Source organism: Aptenodytes patagonicus, chromosome 1 (assembly GCF_965638725.1).
Source record: "Aptenodytes patagonicus chromosome 1, bAptPat1.pri.cur, whole genome shotgun sequence".
NCBI classification, from domain to species: Eukaryota; Metazoa; Chordata; class Aves; order Sphenisciformes; family Spheniscidae; genus Aptenodytes; species Aptenodytes patagonicus.
This window is the reverse complement of record NC_134949.1, coordinates 1,066,554-1,083,490: the sequence shown is the minus strand read 5'-3', so window position 1 is coordinate 1,083,490 and position 16,937 is coordinate 1,066,554. Positions and strand designations below refer to the sequence as shown.

At 48.6% G+C, this 16,937-nt stretch overlaps 1 protein-coding gene across 6 annotated transcripts in view; it reads left to right on the top strand.

Moving 5' to 3' along the window:
- TASOR2 (transcription activation suppressor family member 2) overlaps positions 1-16,937 on the top strand; it is a 50,851-nt gene that overhangs the window by 307 nt on the left and 33,607 nt on the right. For all 6 annotated transcript variants that reach the window (XM_076345257.1, XM_076345169.1, XM_076344990.1 and 3 more), the window contains exons 2-3: positions 13,703-13,848; positions 15,362-15,457. In XM_076345257.1, the coding sequence (XP_076201372.1) occupies positions 13,703-13,848; positions 15,362-15,457 (242 nt within the window). The remainder of the gene's footprint in view (positions 1-13,702; positions 13,849-15,361; positions 15,458-16,937) is intronic.

Sequence of the window (16,937 nt, the reverse complement as noted above, 5' to 3'; positions counted from 1 at the left end):
GGCTGGAGGCACCTGCCCCGAGCCCCTGAGCGCCTGGAGGCCTTCGACACCTAGAAAGCAGCTTTTTTTATTTAATTTTGACTGGCTCACTGGGGACACGTTGGCTTTTCCAAGCTCCCACTTGCACCGGTAGCAGCCCCCAAGGCCCGTGCAGCTGGGAGAGCGACGGGCCTTTTTGGTTTTATGGCTGCACGCACCTTCCATCTGTCCTTGGGGAGCCGTGCTGGTCAACGCAGGTGCCCTTCAGGAGCGGGATATGGAAATACAAACAGATCGGCTGCGTGCTGCTCCCTTCCTGGGACTGGCATGGGGAGCTGAAGGCTGGAAGGCCTCTTTGCTCCCCCCTTGGAGCAACTGCGCTGCTCTGCAGGGCTGGAAATTGGCCCTAGAAGAGGGGGGGGGGGAAATATGTTTCTGCTCTGGTCCTGTGCAGTTCTGCTCCCAGATTGTCCTGAAACAAATTGTCCCACAGAGGCTTGGATAGGAGCAGGGCTTGCCGAGCTGTAGGTCTGCACTCCTTAAGGGGGGATAATCTGGGATAGACAAAGCAAGCAGGAGGGTGGATGGCACAAAAATAGTTGTAAAACATGTTCTTTACACTATGGGAACAAAGGGGTTGTTTTTTTTTTTTTTAAAAAGTGCAAGAAAACCTGCCTGGCCCAGAGTAATCAGTAGCCCTGTGGTTTGGTGCTCATTGTGGGTGCAGGAGATGCTGGGTGAAGTTCTGCTCTTGTGGGGGATTCAAGTCAGAACATTAACCTCATGGTTTTACCCCAAGCGTTTGGTCAAAGTGGATGTTTCTTAGTGCTGCTTTGATAGCTCTCGTTATAGTGCTTGTAAGAGACTGGTAACGAACGGGGAGACAAACATGGGGCTGTACTGGCACTAGCTGTCCTATGGTCGAGTCTGGAAATTACCAGTCTGCACTTGAACGAATTTGTTAGATACAGTGTGTTGTCAAGAAAATGTCTGATTTCACAGAAATTGCTGTTTTCTAATCGAAAAATTGTTTTGTCTGAGAATTCCCTATCTGCTCTGATAAGAAGTGTAAGTACTCACCTAGGACCAGAGACTGTATTACCCAGCTCTGAAACTCGTTTTACATGCTAGTTTGGTCTATTTTTAGTGTTCCTCTTAAACCTGGCGTTTTTGGTGGTAGCAGAGCTAGCTTAAGTGTTCCCCATTCCCACCCACCCCCGATACCCCCTAATATCCACATCCCACCTGACTTCGAGCTGTGTTGGTACAACTCGTTGTGGAGTCGTGCAGCGATCCAGATTGCTGAACCTATCTGGATTAAAAATAGCCTCTTTTACTTTATTTTCTGCTGCGGTTTGCTGATTTTTTTCATTACACAGCCCCAGCTGTGCCAGGAGGGGAAGAGAAGGAGCATCAGGGCAAGGGCTTGCGTAGGTCACTGTAGCCACCCACTGAAATGCATGTGGGATTACAGCTTTGGTGGAATGGGCTGGTTTTATTACATGAAATATATGTGTTGGTCACTCTGGCACCTGCTAAAGTGACCAACTGATTATTCTTGGTTAGAATCGCTTTGAGACAAGAAAGTGAAATGTTTATTATTTTTGGTAAATGCTATTTTTGCACAGTTCGGCTTTTTTGTTTTTTTTTTTTTGATGGTGAGATAACTACCCGCTAGTTCTGATGGGGTGTTTGGAGTCAGCGTGCATGGGGATTTTAGTACTTGGCTTTGGTTCTGTTTTTATCTGAAACTATAAGTATGCCTTGGTAATTTCCGCAGCCAAAGGGTCCATAGAGAGCGTGTGGTTAGAGCTCTATTGCCGTATGAAGCAGAACAAGAGATCGGGGAAAGAAAGTCAACGCTGAAAGGAGAGCATCTGTAGCGAGAGCAAAAGTAAAGCAACAAACCATGCCTAAGGAAGGATATATCCCTGTTTGGGAGGCTTTCAGGCTTGCTCAAAGGCAAAAGGAGTAAGTAACCAGCAGTCTGGAGGAATGCAGCTGCAGGATTTCAGGCAGGGGAACTGTATGCCCACTTTCTTCAGCCGCAAGCAAGTTGGTTTCTTTTCCTTTTCCCAAATGGGGGAGCTCTGCCTTGGGGAGGTTGTTTTTAACACGTGAACCATTGCTGTTGCTCTCACAAGGCTGCCTGTGTGTCGGGAGACCCTGGACATCGCTGCAGCACATGCAGTTGCCTTGATGGCGCATGGGCTTTAGATCCAGGACATCCCCAGCGTCGACTTTTCGGGGTCCCGGGAGGCAGCAGATGAACTCCAGCTCATGCGGCGGCAGGCTGATGTTTCTTGGGAGGGCTGGATGTTGCTCTGCGGGTGCTGTGTGGTTGGCTGGGTTTCAACATGTTGGTTTCAACATAGCATCTGGGGGCTGCGCGCAAGGGATCCTCGAAACGTAACCTAGTGAAGGCAAGCCTGTCATCAGCAGGTTTTTAGTTTGCTGTACACCAGTCTACAGCTCTCCCACAAGGTCAAAGCGCATCAAGTCTGGCTGTCTTAGGCCATCGGGCTACTGTACTAGCATGGAGAATCACTTGGCTGGCTGGTTTTGCAAAGGAAGGGTTGTCTCTGGTTGTCTAAGTGCTAAAATACCTGTGCTGGTGCTAGATTTGGGAAGAGTCAATGCAGACACCTGCAGCTGAGCAGAATCCACAACAGGTGGCAACCCTGTATGAGATGAGAGAAGAGGGGAGCTGTGGCAGGATGGGGCTTTGAGGAGCATCTGCTGAGATGAAAGGCAGCAACAACTGCCTGTGCAATGAATTAACAAGGGAAAACCTGTAATAACCACATCCTCAATTACATGAACAGCTGAAAGTAACAGGAGGGAGGTTATAAAATCAAAGAAATGTTACCTGGAAGGTTTCTCTGGTGTAGAACTCCTGAATAGATTTTTCACCAACATCAGAGTGGGGCAGCTGTGGCTTTGCCCAGCCGAGGATGGGGACCCCCACCTCTCTGCGACCTGTCCTAAGGCTGCATCACCCTCCAGGTGAAAAATTTCATCCTCCCATCCAGTCTGAACCTCCCAAGGTGCAACTTGAGGTGTTTCCCCTTATTTTTTCCATCTGCTGGTGCCAGAAGAGAGGCTCCATCATCTCTGTGACTCTCCATCAGGGAGTTGTGAGCTGCAGTTGAATCTCCCCAGCTTTTCTCTCCCAGACTAAACAAGCCCATCTCCCTTTCTCTCTGTGTTATGTAATGGTCTTGTTGGGGCTGCCTTCTCTGGGTAGGAATTTGGGGCACAGTTTGAAACAACCAGGTTTGCTGAAATTTCTTATGACACAGGGGTTTTTTACATAGTTTAGGAACATAACCTTCCCTACCCGTGAGGAAACTAATAATGTTTTCTCCCCAGTCAACTAGATGCACTCAGATATCGCTGTGAGATTAAATCTATGTTGGCAGAGCTCAAGTGGAACTGACTGTGTAAAGGTTGCCTGTCCTCTGGGCAGAGTGGTAGCTCTCCTGAGAGGGTGCCAGGGGTTCTCTGCATCGCCTGACTCCTAAAAGTGATCTGAATGAATACTATCAGTCTCTGATATTGAGATGAAAAGCATTACAAAAGCTCCTGCAGCCTAGATATCTGCATTCCCGGGCTACCTGATCCCAGAGGTAATTTAAAATACAATCCAGCACCTGGGTTTTCCAGCTTAGCAGCAATCACCTTGTCTCACTATGGAAGAGTTTTAAATGCATCAAACCAGGAGATTGCAAAAGATAACATCTCACCCCAAACAGGGCCATAACTCCTGGGTTTAAGGCCAAGGATGTTAATTTAGAAGAGTGGGGCTGCATCAGCCTCCTTACTTTTTTCAAGCTAACTGCAAAGGTTGGAGAGCTGTGCCATCCAAAAATTCCCCCCTGCCCGGCAATTTGAAGGCTCGGTTCTTCTGGGGGAAAATAGCTCCACAGTTATGAGAGCTCTTGAACCTCCATGCGAGCCAACCGCTCTCTTTCTGAAAGCACGAGGAAACATCCTCTGCAGAGAGGTTGGTTGTAATGATCTGTTATGATGATTTACTTGCAGGAGGCCTGTAGCAGTTGCAGGATAATTGACTCGATAAGTTCCTGGTCTTGCCCATGAAAGCACCGCATAGAGTAAGAGATGCTTCCTACCACAGTCACGCTAATGTGGCACTGCGTATCCATCGTGTGGTATCAGCCTGGCTCCGTGCATGTTGGAGTAGGGGTAAAACCTTGTGCTGATTTAATGGGCTGTCCCAGCTGAGACCAAATATCCATCTTGGCTGGTATCCTGACTCCAGGAGTGGCCGCTTAGGGAAAAGCACGTAAACAGGACAAAGGTACAGTGCTCTTTCTCTGAAAAGTCATGCCAACTGCACAGGTTTGTGGCTCAGGGACTTCCTGAGGAAGAGCTGGAATCTTTGTATTTTCCCCACAAATCTGTCCAGTTGATCTTTGAACCCATCTGCAGCAACCCATGGTGAGACCTTCAGAAAATGTTGCTTGTTATTAGAGCCCTTCCTGGCTCTGCCGGACGGCCCGTGATACAACCCATGCTGCCTTTTCCATCCCCGGTGGGAGGCCTTTCCCCCTTTCATTTGCCAACAGACTTACTCCTCATCTCTGCAAATGGGTGCCTCCATCAGCCCGGTTTAAGCCAGAGGTCTTGTTTTGGCTGGACCATGAGCACAAGCCTGCCCTGGTAACCCATCCCATGCCCAACAAGGTCAGGTTGGATGGGGCTCTGAGCAACCTGATCTAGTTGAAGATGCCCCTGCCCACAGCAGGGGGGTTGGACTAGATGACCTTTAGAGGTCCCTTCCAACCCAAACTATTCTAAGATTCTAACATCTGCCTCTGGTACGTGTAATATCCCAGCTGTGTTGGCTCTGTTGGACGTGGTTTAGATCAGATCCGTTACCGCATGGCAGGTTCAGCCAGCTCTGCTTATTAGCAGCCCGACAAATACAAGGTTAGAATAGTTGTCTGTGTTTCAGAGTGGAAAAAATGAGAAGGAAAAAGGCGAGAAAGCGAAAGAAAAAGATGCTGGGAAGCAGCAAAGCTGTAAAAGTTGCTGATAATGGCAGGAACAAGGCACTTGTCTGGTGTAGGAGAGTGTATTTTGAGGTTGAAAGGCTTGAAGAACCCACACTAAAACACAAGAGAACCCCTTGAGAGGCTTGAATATGCCAAGGCAAATCATTTTCTGCTTCGGTGCCATGCTAACTGTGCCCTGGACCAGTCCCTGTGGGCATAGGACACCTGCTCCATGGTGGGGATAGCTCTGCTGCGCTGTGAGGAGCGGTCTCTGGGGTCTGCCTTGGGTGATCAGTTTGCACATACAGCTAATATCAGCTAGCCACGTGAGTGGTCTGTGCTACATCTCCTTGTCTGATTACTCCTGGAGAGTAAATGTAAGCTTAGTTTACATCATGTCATTAACTGAAAATACTTTACAACAGTCAGAAGTATCTGCCGTAGACAATGTCTTCTTACTTTGCAGGCACAACACCTTCCTGCTCCTAGACATTTGTGGGAGACGGTGATTTTTGGCTTCGTTTGGTTTAATTTGGCTCAGTTTTTGGCTTAAACTGAAAAAGGAAAGTGACTTCTGTGCTTCAGCGGTAATAAGCCAAGACTTGTTATAAAAGTTGGGCTGCGCAGGTGTAGCAGTCATGGTCATGACCTGTGAGGGTGACCCGACCCACGGGTGGGTAAAGATCGTGACCGTGGGGTTCTCGGGATTCTGCAATGCACAAGGACACAGAGGTCTGGGTTTCTGAGAATTTCTTTATTACAAATTACTACAAAACTACTACTAGTAAAAACAAATGTATACATATATAAATATATACTACAAGCCACTACACTAGGAAAGCAAGTATATGTATTACAAGAGTAAAGCAAATATATGTATATTACAAGTTATTACAGAATTCCAGCTAGTGAAGCAAGTATATGCTTAATGAGCCTTTACCTACGTGTGCAGCTATAAATATATTATGTGAGGTGTCACCGGTGTGACACTCGCCAAACTGCTCCCAGGAGCGGGGCCAATCAGCGCTGGAAAAGTCTCACTTCAAAGATGATCCATGTCACTGAGTCCGGAGTCAGCCAGGCGTCCCTGGCGAGGGTCTGGTCTGTCTGGGAGATCTCATACAGGGACGTTCTTGCGGAGGAGCTCCTTTTGGGTAGGTAGCGAGTTACTTTTTATACCGTTTTGGTGTAGAGACATAAGTGGGTGTAGGACATCAGTTCCCAGAATAGTTGTTGCTGACTTCTGTTTTCTTGGAAGGTCAGTTCTTTATCTCAATTTCTTTGTCCTGCCAACTGCTCCCCATCAAGGAGGTTTTGGCTGAGCTTATCAAGGATGTCTCAGGACTCCTGGAAGAAAGAGACATGCTTCTCCGTCAGTATGTTTATCAGGTCACCTTTGTGGCTGCTCCATCAGCAGGCTGTAGCTAAAAGAAGTTGGCAGGTAAATAGCTGGTCGAGCATGTAGTACCGTGGGTTTTATAATGCAGAGTTAAAAGGGACAGTTCATATAATTGTCATAATAATTACTGCGTGCTAGAAATGGTTAGAAAGTAAAACTAAAGAGCGAGAGCAGCAAAGTCAGGATGGGAGATTATAAAAAGAAGAGAGAAAGTGGACTTCAGCAGAGCCGAAGAAGTTGGGAGGATGATCTTAAGGAGTCTCAGCTTGGCAGTACATGAACTGTTGACGGTACAGTGTGGCACGTGGTGGTGCCAGAACTGACACTGCCAGTGATGCCTGCTGTTACAGCTCACACAAACGATGGGACCAAGCCAGGAAAATGGAGGAAATCCTGGTTGAAAAGAGGCAAGATGGGAGAAGGGCTGTGGGAAGGGACCGTGCAGGAGCGGCTGTGCCGAGGACAGGTCGAAAGCCCCGTAGGTGAGCAGTGCGGCTGTGTTCAGTGTGCATTGACCACAATGGGTTGCAGACTTCTGGAGATTTGACAGCATTTGAGTGTCTGCAGCAAGTGCTGCTAAAATTTTAAGGTTAAAAAAAAAAAAAAAAGACCGGGAAGAAAAGCAAACCTTTTTTCTCTGTACAAGTAAGCAGTTTGAAAGCTGTGGGTTTTCCTCCTGGGCTGACTTTGGAATTCTCTGCGTGGTGAGGTCATCCAGAGGTCACGTGAAAATGGATGAGCCAAAAGAGGATCCTGTTTTTGGGAAGTATAGAATCATAAAATAGTTTGGGTTGGAAGGGACCTCTAAAGGTCATCTAGTCCTTTGGGACTTCAACTTCCTGGACGTCTGCTGGAAATACAACGTGGCAGAGAGGAAGCAGTCTAGGAGGTTCCTGGAGTGTGTGGAAGACAACTTCCTGACACAGCTGGTAAGTGAGCCTACCAGGGGAGGTGCCTCGCTCGACCTGCTGTTTACTAACAGAGAAGGACTGGTGGGAGATGTGGTGGTCGGAGGCCATCTTGGGCTTAGCGACCATGAAATGATAGAATTCTCGCTTCTTGGTGAAGTAAGGAGGGGGGACAGCAAAACCGCAACCATGGACTTCCGGAGGGCGGACTTTGGCCTGTTCAGGGCGCTGGTTGAGAGAGTCCCGTGGGAGATGGTCCTGAAGGGCAAAGGGGTCCAGGAAGGCTGGACGATCTTCAAGAAGGAAGTCTTAAAGGCGCAGGAGCAGGCTGTCCCTGTACGCCGTAAGAAGAACGGGCGGGGAAGACGACCGGCCTGGCCGAACGGGGAGCTCTTGCTGGGACTCAGGAAAAAAAGGAGAGTTTACTGCTTGTGGAAGAAGGGGCAGGCGACTCAAGAAGAGTACAGGGATCTCGTTAGGTCGTGCAGAGAAGAAATGAGAAAGGCAAAAGTCCAGCTAGAACGCAATCTGGCCGCTGTCGTTAAAGACAACAAAAAAAGCTTTTACAAATATATTAATGACAAGAAGAGAGCCAAGGAGAATCTCCATCCTTTATTGGATGCAGGGGGGAACATTGTCACCGAGGATGAGGAAAAGGCTGAGGTACTCAATGCCTTCTTTGCCTCAGTCTTTAACAGGCAGAGCAGTTATCCTCAGGGTACTCGGCCCCCCGAGCTGGAAGACGGGGACGGCGAGCAGGATGAACCCCCCATAATCCAGGAGGAAGCAGTCAATGACCTGCTACGCCACCTGGACACTCACAAGTCTATGGGGCCGGATGGGATCCACCCGAGAGTGCTGAGGGAGCTGGCGGAGGTGCTCACCAAGCCGCTCTCCATCATTTATCAGCAGTCCTGGTTAATGGGGGAGGTCCCGGACGACTGGAGGCTTGCCAATGTGACGCCCATCCACAAGAAGGGCCGGAAGGAGGATCCGGGGAACTACAGGCCTGTCAGCCTGACCTCGGTGCCGGGGAAGATTATGGAGCGGTTCATCTTGAGGGCGCTCACAAGGCATGAGCGGGACAACCAGGGGATCAGGCCCAGCCAGCACGGGTTCATGAGAGGCAGGTCCTGCTTGACCAACCTGATCTCCTTCTATGACCAGGTGACCCGCCTAGTGGATGAGGGAAAGGCTGTGGATGTGGTCTACCTGGACTTCAGCAAGGCCTTTGACACTGTCTCCCACAGCATTCTCCTAGAGAAGCTGGCGGCTCACGGCTTAGACAGGTGGACTCTGCGCTGGGTCAAAAACTGGCTGGACGGCCGGGCCCAGAGAGTTGTGGTGAATGGAGTTCAATCCAGTTGGCGGCCGGTCACGAGCGGTGTTCCCCAGGGCTCAGTACTGGGGCCGGTCTTGTTTAATATCTTTATTGATGATCTGGATGAGGGGATTGAGTGCACCCTCAGTAAGTTTGCAGATGACACCAAGTTGGGCGGGAGTGTTGATCTGCTGGAGGGTAGGAAGGCTCTGCAGAGGGACCTGGACAGGCTGGATCGATGGGCCCAGGCCAACTGTATGAGGTTCAACAAGGCCAAGTGCCGGGTCCTGCACTTTGGCCACAACAACCCCATGCAGTGCTACAGGCTTGGGGAAGAGAAGGACCTGGGGGTGTTGGTCGACAGCCGGCTGAACATGAGCCGGCAGTGTGCCCAGGCGGCCAAGAAGGCCAATGGCATCCTGGCCTGTATCAGAACTAGTGCGGCCAGCAGGAGCAGGGAAGTGATCGTGCCCCTGTACTCGGCACTGGTGAGGCCGCACCTCGAATACTGTGTTCAGTTTTGGGCCCCTCACTCCAAGAAGGACGTCGAGGTGCTGGAGCGTGTCCAGAGAAGGGCAACGAGGCTGGTGAGGGGTCTGGAGAACAAGTCTGATGAGGAGCGGCTGAGGGAACTGGGACTGTTTAGCCTGGAGAAAAGGAGGCTGAGGGGAGACCTCATCGCTCTCTACAACTCCCTGAAAGGAGGTTGTAGCGAGGTGGGGTCGGTCTCTTCTCCCAGGTAACAAGCGACAGGACGAGAGGAAACGGCCTCAAGTTGCGCCAGGGGAGGTTTAGATTGGACGTGAGGAAAAATTTCTTTACTGAAAGAGTGGTGAAACATTGGAACAGGCTGCCCAGGGAAGTGGTGGAGTCCCCATCCCTGGAAGTATTTAAAAGACGTGTAGATGAGGCGCTTAGGGACATGGTTTAGTGGGCATGGTGGTGTTGGGTTGACGGTTGGACTTGATGATCTTAGAGGTCTTTTCCAACCTCAATGATTCTATGATTCTGTGATTCTAGTCCAACCCCCCTGCCGTGGGCAGGGACATCCTCAGCTAAATCAGGTTGCTCAGAGCCCCGTCCAACCTGACCTGGAATGTTTCCAGGAATGGGGCGTCCACCACCTCTCTGGGCAACCTGGGCCAGTGTCTCACCACCCTCAGCGTAAAACATTTCTTCCTTATCTCTAGTCTAAATCTACCCCCCTTTAGTTTAAAGCCGTTCCCCCTTGTCCTGTCGCAACAGGCCCTGATAAAGAGTTTGCCGCCATCTTTCTCATAAGCCCCCTTTAAGTACTGACAGGCTGCAATAAGGTCTCCCCGAAGCCTTCTCTTCTCGAGGCTGAACAACCCCAACTCTCTCAGCCTTTCTTCATAGCAGAGGTGTTCCATCCCCCTGACCATTTTCGTGGCCCTCTTCTGGACCCGCTCCAGGGGGTCCGTGTCTTTCTTATGCTGAGGGCTCCAGAGCTGGACGCAGGGCTCCAGGTGGGGTCTCCCCAGAGCAGAGCAGAGGGGCAGAATCCCCTCCCTCGACCTGCTGGCCACGCTGCTTTGGATGCAGCCCAGGATGTGTCTCTTGGCCTCGGCTGGCCCTCCTGACAGGCATCCAGCACCTGCAGGAGCCCTGAATTGGAAAGGGGAGCAAAGGCATGCAGCTCCTGGGAGGTGTATGGGCTGTGCATGTCTGCTGGTGGGGCACGTCCGCTCAGGCTGGCTTTAGCCAACGCTTTCTAGAGGACAGAACAGGGCACGTCAAGACATTTGCAGGTGTGATCAGGGAGGAAAGGTCAAAGGAGCTGGCTTTAAGTCTAGAAAAGGAGGAGGAAGGAATAGGTTAGCAGCCTTCCACGGAATGCAAGGCTCTTGGAGGATGACTTCTGCACAGCCACAGCACGAAGGAAAGATCGGCCTTACTTGCAGCGTTGACAACTGATGTTAATAGCTGCAAAGGTGACTGTTTTTTCTCCCTTGCTATCAGGGTAGGAAATCACCAGGACAGGCTGTGAATCCCCTCCCCAAGGATTTCAGGGCACGGATAACACCCACTGTGGGTTCAGCTGGGCTGTGCTGGTGCAGAGCTGTGCTGGGTTTCTCCAGCTCTCTTCCAGCTGTTGGTCCTGTGATGCATCTCTTCTGTCCGATCGACCCCGTGCGAGAAGTCGGTCCCATTCCCTGATGATGCTGCATGGTGGTGGTGGTGGCATGTCCAAGCTGCTCAGAGGGGAACGGATACTTTCACTTTTACTTCTGGTTTAGGCACTTTCACTTTCACCTCCTCACAGCCTGCGCAGAGACTGTCAAGTGCCACCTGCCTCTGCAAATGAAACCTGATGTGTCAGGGTTTTGCATGTATTTGTGTGAGTGCAGACTCTTCCTTAGGGTGGGAACAGATCTGAAGGAGCCCCTTAAATCTGAAAGGGGAGATGAGGGTCACAGCAGGCTGCTGGGCTCAGTGCCACGCTCTATGATTGTTTCATCTCATGTATTTATGTATTACTATGGCAACTTTTCTTTTTTCCCCTTTAGACTTTCATTTTTACACTGCAGCTGAACTTGCAGGGAGGAACAAACGCTTGAGTTATCACCTGCAAAATTGCTGTTTATGTTGCATTTCCAAGAGCTTTTACCCCTGAAAGATACTAAATATCCAGTGTTTTTGCTGATTTAACACCCTGCACCCTCAATATGTGTTCTGCACCCAGGGGGGTTTTTAACCCCATAATCTCTCTGTCAACTTGGTGTCTCACATACTCAGCGTGGACACACATGACTGGCTCCCAGCTCGCATGTTTAGACATGGCCTTTCTCATGCTCCAAGACCCCAAACTTGTCGATGATGCAGAGTTGCAAGATGCTATTGGTAGGAGGAGCAGAATATCGCACCCTGAAAAGTGAGATGGTGTGGAGCAGTAGCTGTGAAATTAAATAGCATCCACTGCAGTCCTGTGCTTTTGGGACGTAAGGAGCAGTCGAGGGAGCTGGGCTTGTTTAGGCTGGTGGAGAAGATGCTGAGGACAGGGCTGTCTCTCCTTGGAGGATGACTCCGGACACAAGCATTGTGGTGCTCCAGCAAGAAGCAAAAAGGGACGTTATGTTCAGTCCAAGCCTTTGAGCAGAGCTGTGAGCTGGGACCTAATTCCCTGATCTGATTTACATGGAGGAGTCTGGACTCCCTGACTGCTTCCTTGAGATCCGCAGGATGCAAAAAACACAGACAAAGCAAAATGAAAGACAAGTGAGGAAAAAAGTGAGCAAACTTAACATCCCTTTCTATCCTCATTAGGTTCAAAACAATAATATTAAGAGAGAGCTGTAAGACCTCTTTATTTTTCATTTTTCTGCACTTGGGAGCCAAGCTGTGTTCACCTGCTTTTTTACTGCTTCTAATGATTACAGAGGCATCACCTGAAAGTGGGAGGTTTAGAAAGTGAATGCAAGAGGGCACAAAAGACCCCAGAGCAACGTTAAGACGGGCAAAAGTACTTTTAAAGACTTTCCTTTCTGTGCTCCCGGTTTCCATTCCCACCTGCCCTCTACATGCTTTTCTTAGAACATTTTTAGAGCTGTTTTTCTACTGTTTCCCCCCACTTTTTGCCTTGTCCGGATTTTCTTTTGCTTGGCACAATGCAGACGCTGTCTCCCTTCCCCTGTTAAGCCCCGCAGTGCGGACTGGCTGAACTGGCTTAGAGCAGTGTAGCTAAATGAGTTTAATACATGCAATTTGAACTGTTATTTTTCCTGTTCCTTATATTAGATCCTTTTTTTGGCCTTGAGTAGTTTGAGAGGAATAACAAGATTTGTGACACAGGCAATGATTCCGTCTTTTCTTCTTTTTAATTGAGGGGAGAAAAAGAAAAAGATTATTAAAACTTACCCTTTAAAAATAGGAGTCAAAACACCAAGTAGGTTGCAGGGTGACAACAGATGCTATCTTGCTCAGCACCAGAGGAACGTGGGCCTTTCTGCTTTAGAGGTTAAAACGAGAGATCTATTTGTCCTCAAAAATTTCGGTGAGGTTTTTCTTAAAGAGTGACCAGCATGCAAAACCTGCTCTTCGGGTAGGGTTCGGTGGTTCTACATTTCTTTCCTTATAGATGACTGCTTTATTTTCTAAAGTTTATGGGTCGGAAGAAATAAGCCTTTTCAATGCGTCTATGTTACGAACTCAGCTTGGGATTTGAAATCTCGTAGCTCATGAATCACCACCAGTAATAAAGGTTTTCAAATGTGCAACAGAGACTGAGCCCAGGATTTCCTGTGTTTCTAAGTGGCTGCTTTATTTAATATTTGGATTTTAACAGCTGCAAGAGCACAAATACTGCAGGGCTTTCCTTTGTTTCTGGGTCAATATTTAATTTGTCAACTGCTTTGGGACCTCTTCTTGGTGGGATGCTGTTAGGAAATGTTTTACTGGGATGTTTTCCTTTGGAGATGGCGAGAGAATTAGGGCTTTGAGAAAGCTCTGCCTGTTGAGGCTTTGAAGGAAGGCTTGCTCTTATGGTATTGAAAACCACATTCACTCAAGACCTGAAGATCTTTCTGGTAAAACAGATAACCCTGAGAAACTGAGCAAGCACCGAGCTTTTTCTTGTGTGCAGCCATCAAGTCTCACATTCTAAAAGAGCGTGCAATGAATCTAAGTAACTTTTTAACACAAGAGAAAGCTCTGACCTGCTCAGCACAAGAGAAAACTCTGACCTGCTCAGTGTAAAGTTAATTTACCACCAGGCTTTGCTTCTAGCAGTTGCTAATGATTTCTCTTTTTTTTCTTTTTTTTTTTTCTGTTGCAAAGGAAAAGCTTTAGGGGCTCACTGGCCAACAGGGAGCTGGTATTCCTCCTGCCAAAGGGCAATTTAACTTTCAGACAAAGACTTGGGGGTTGCATGGCTGGAGGGGAGCTACTGCTCCCAATGGGAGCCACAGAGCTGATCTGCTCCGTGGAGATCTGGGCTTGTTAAATGAGGCTGGTGTGCGATGAGTCACACTCAACTGCCACCTGCCTCTCCTGAGGCAGGTAGTGATTTGGGGATGCCCAGAGTTAATATTTGCACCTGCTTTTTGCTTTCTTCCTCCAGGTTTTCATCAGGAGTCGGAAGAGTCAAGTTCCCTTTTGCAGACAGCAGTTTCGGTGCTGCAGAGCTCCTACTTGGACTCTACATCTCAGGACGGTTTTCAGTACAGCCAAGCAATTCTGGTGGAAAATGATGTTTTTCTAAGTGAGGTAAGGCCGGCGGGGGAAGCAAGGTGTTGCCGGCAGCTCGGAAGGGGTGGTGTTTCTTTGGGAGCTGCAGACGGCTGTAAATGCTGGTTTATTGGCAGGTCGTTCCTTTGCAGCAGGTGGCTGATCTGCCTGCCTTGTAGAGCCTCATTTGCAGTTCCTGACTGAAGGGAGCCTTTGCTTTCTTGCACCTCTTCCTTCCCAGTCTGATCAGGAACAAAAGGTCCCTTCAGCCAAAGTTGCCAAACATTCAGCAGCAGTTCCTGGAGCAGGCCTTTGGGGCAGGTTGAACTGCTGGTTGGATATCTAGCAGGAGAGCTTTAATGTTATTGCACTTCTGCTGATTCACAGCAAGGCAAGTTTCCTTGTGGTATTTCTTTTGTCTGCCCTCACACCTGTGCAGGCACCAGTTTTAACCCCATTTCCCTTTTTCCAGCTGACTGGGGCACGTACAGAACCACTTTTAAAATGCCTTCATCCCTACAGTCCCGCTGTCATTGGCATGGAAGACAGGCTGTCTCCTCTGGGGACTGGAGATGACCAGTCTGCTTGTTGTCATGAATTAAATAGAGCTTAGACATTTTGGCTGCCTAAATCTGGGATAGTCACTGTGGAGCTGGATAAAAAAACTGGGAAAGCAGGTATAAAGTCATTTGCTGATTTGCCTGTGAGTTCTAAAGCCAAAATAAGCAAAAGCAGTGATGAGACTGTTGTTTTCTTATCTTCTAACCCTGTTTAAAAAAATCCCATCCTTCTACAACTTCTTTTATTAAAGCCCCAAAACATCATGGACTCAGACCCAGCTCTGTTTGCTCCCATGATGTTGTCCCTGTCTGCACTGAGAACATGCTCTGCTTTAATTATCAGACAAAAGAAATCAGAGTAATGTGTTATTTGGCTGTAGCCAAACCCTCTGAGCTGTAGTCGCATGATAGCACCTGCCCTTTAGTCAAATAGTCTAGGCTTCCCTGGTCAGTGGAGAGAGAAAGAGAGGTGCCTCCAAGCATCTCCCCTTCTGTAGGCATCTTCTCCATGACTGAGATGATTTGTCTTCTGATGGCCATAGCTGGCTACTAAATGTGATGCTCCACCAGCCCACATGCTGCTCAGTGAAACAAGCTCCCCAGTAGCTGATGACGTGTGGCAAGAGGGGCAAGGTGGAATAAGGCTGGACGTCCCTGGGATGAGCACGGCGTGACATTGTGGGGCTGGATGCGCCTGCTGTCCCTTGGAGGACATTGAACATGTTCTGCTGGGGACAAAGGCAGAGACAGACAGATGCATGGATTGGGGTCCCTGTGGTGGGAGACTGGGTGTAGATGTGCCTGGGGGAGGGGACGATGCGTGGGCACATGAGCTAGTCCAGCATCACCTGGCTGCTGCCAGCTGTCCCATACTGACCACGACTGGAGGTACGTGGGACACGCTGTCCTCACACCATGCGTTTCGTGTACCACTCAGTCACTTGGCTCTGGCACAAACGGACTAGAACAAAGTGGTGTTGTGTCTTCTGCAGCTCAAAGCTTTTGCCCAAGCAAAGGAAGCCGCTGGGTACAGCCAGGAGGAGCTGGAGGAGACCTTTGCATTTCTCCTGTTTGATAATGAAGAAGAGGTAACCTGAAATGTTTATACAGCTTAAAAAGTTTGATGCCAAGTGCCTGCACGTGTGCTTTGTCCCACCAAACCCAGCAGATCTATTGACAGAAGTGTCCTGGCTCTCTTTAGCCCAGTTACCAGTGCAATTACTGCTGTATAAATAGTCCAGAACAGATTCTGAAAACAGCTCCTGGGAGGTTTTAGTGATGGATCTTATTTTGCGTGTCTCCAGTTGATTACTGTTGGAGATTTGGCTGCCTCTTTTGCCCTCTGCAGGGATATAGAAGGAGTCTCCCTTTGTCCCAGTGGATATATGGTCAAGTACAGGCAGGTGAAACCTTTCAGGTACGCTTAGAAGAGAAAAACACCTTTGTGACAGAAGACAGGAGTTTGTCAGGTGGTTTTGGGCAAGTTCACTTGGTTTTGCCAGCTAGGTGGAGAGAGAGCCTGACACAGCTATTGGGAAAGTTACTCCTGCCCATTTTTCACAAGGATGCTTTTGATTTTGTGAAAAGGGTTTGGCTACACAAGGATGCTTAGGGAATCTAGTGGGAATTCACTTTTAACGTGACTTAATGATGCCATGCTGTCGCTGTAGGGATGATTTTGTTCAGGATGAGAGTGGCCTGAACGCAGTTTAGTTCTGTTCAGTTTGGATTGAGCTACAGCAAAATAAACCACTTCCAGTCTCAGTTTGGGAGTGGGAATTGTCCCACTTCATTTTAGCTGTTTGAAATTTAGCATAGTCTGTGCCAAGTGACTGAGGTCCTCGTACAGACCCTAGGAAAGAAGGAGCTCTCCAGAGGACAGTTGGACCTCGTTTAATGCAGGCATCCAAAATCCTCGGGCTAAATTGCTCTCTGGAGGTGCCTCTCTCTCCATTGTTCGGAGGAGAGGGCTAGCTGGCTAGTCTAAGCTAGACACTTGCCTTTCAGGAGGCAGAAGTTGGGTGAGATGAGTGCCCCTCGTGTTGCTTATAAAGGGACTAAGTACAGTTTGACTGGTTTGCTTTTATTTCTCACCCCTAATGAGTTCAAACTGCTCCTATTGTCACTCTTTGGTCAATATACATTTCGTCTTTGCACACTTTGAATCTGCTTTGGACATGGATTAAATCAAAGCCGGTGAGATGCTCCCAAGGCAGTAATTGTGCCTATGGAGGAGTGAGCACAGAGTAGCAAATGTCCTTTGCCTTCGTGCCTGCCCCGTTTCATTTATTTTTCCACAAATTGCCCATGCAGATAAAGAAAGCACAAAGTCCAGCCTTGCACTTGCAGTGGTTTCTGGAGATGCTAGTTTTTTTCCAGATTTTTCTAAGCTTTTGCTTCCACAGAGGTTTTTGTAACAACACTTGATAAATACAAGTAATTAGTATCTGAAACAACAACTTTTCTTCCTGTGGACGTTGTGTTTCATTTTCTTTATACCCTGGGTGTTTTGGGACTGTAACAATCTGTAATTGACTTGTAGCACGTGTTTGCCTGTTGCAAGTATTT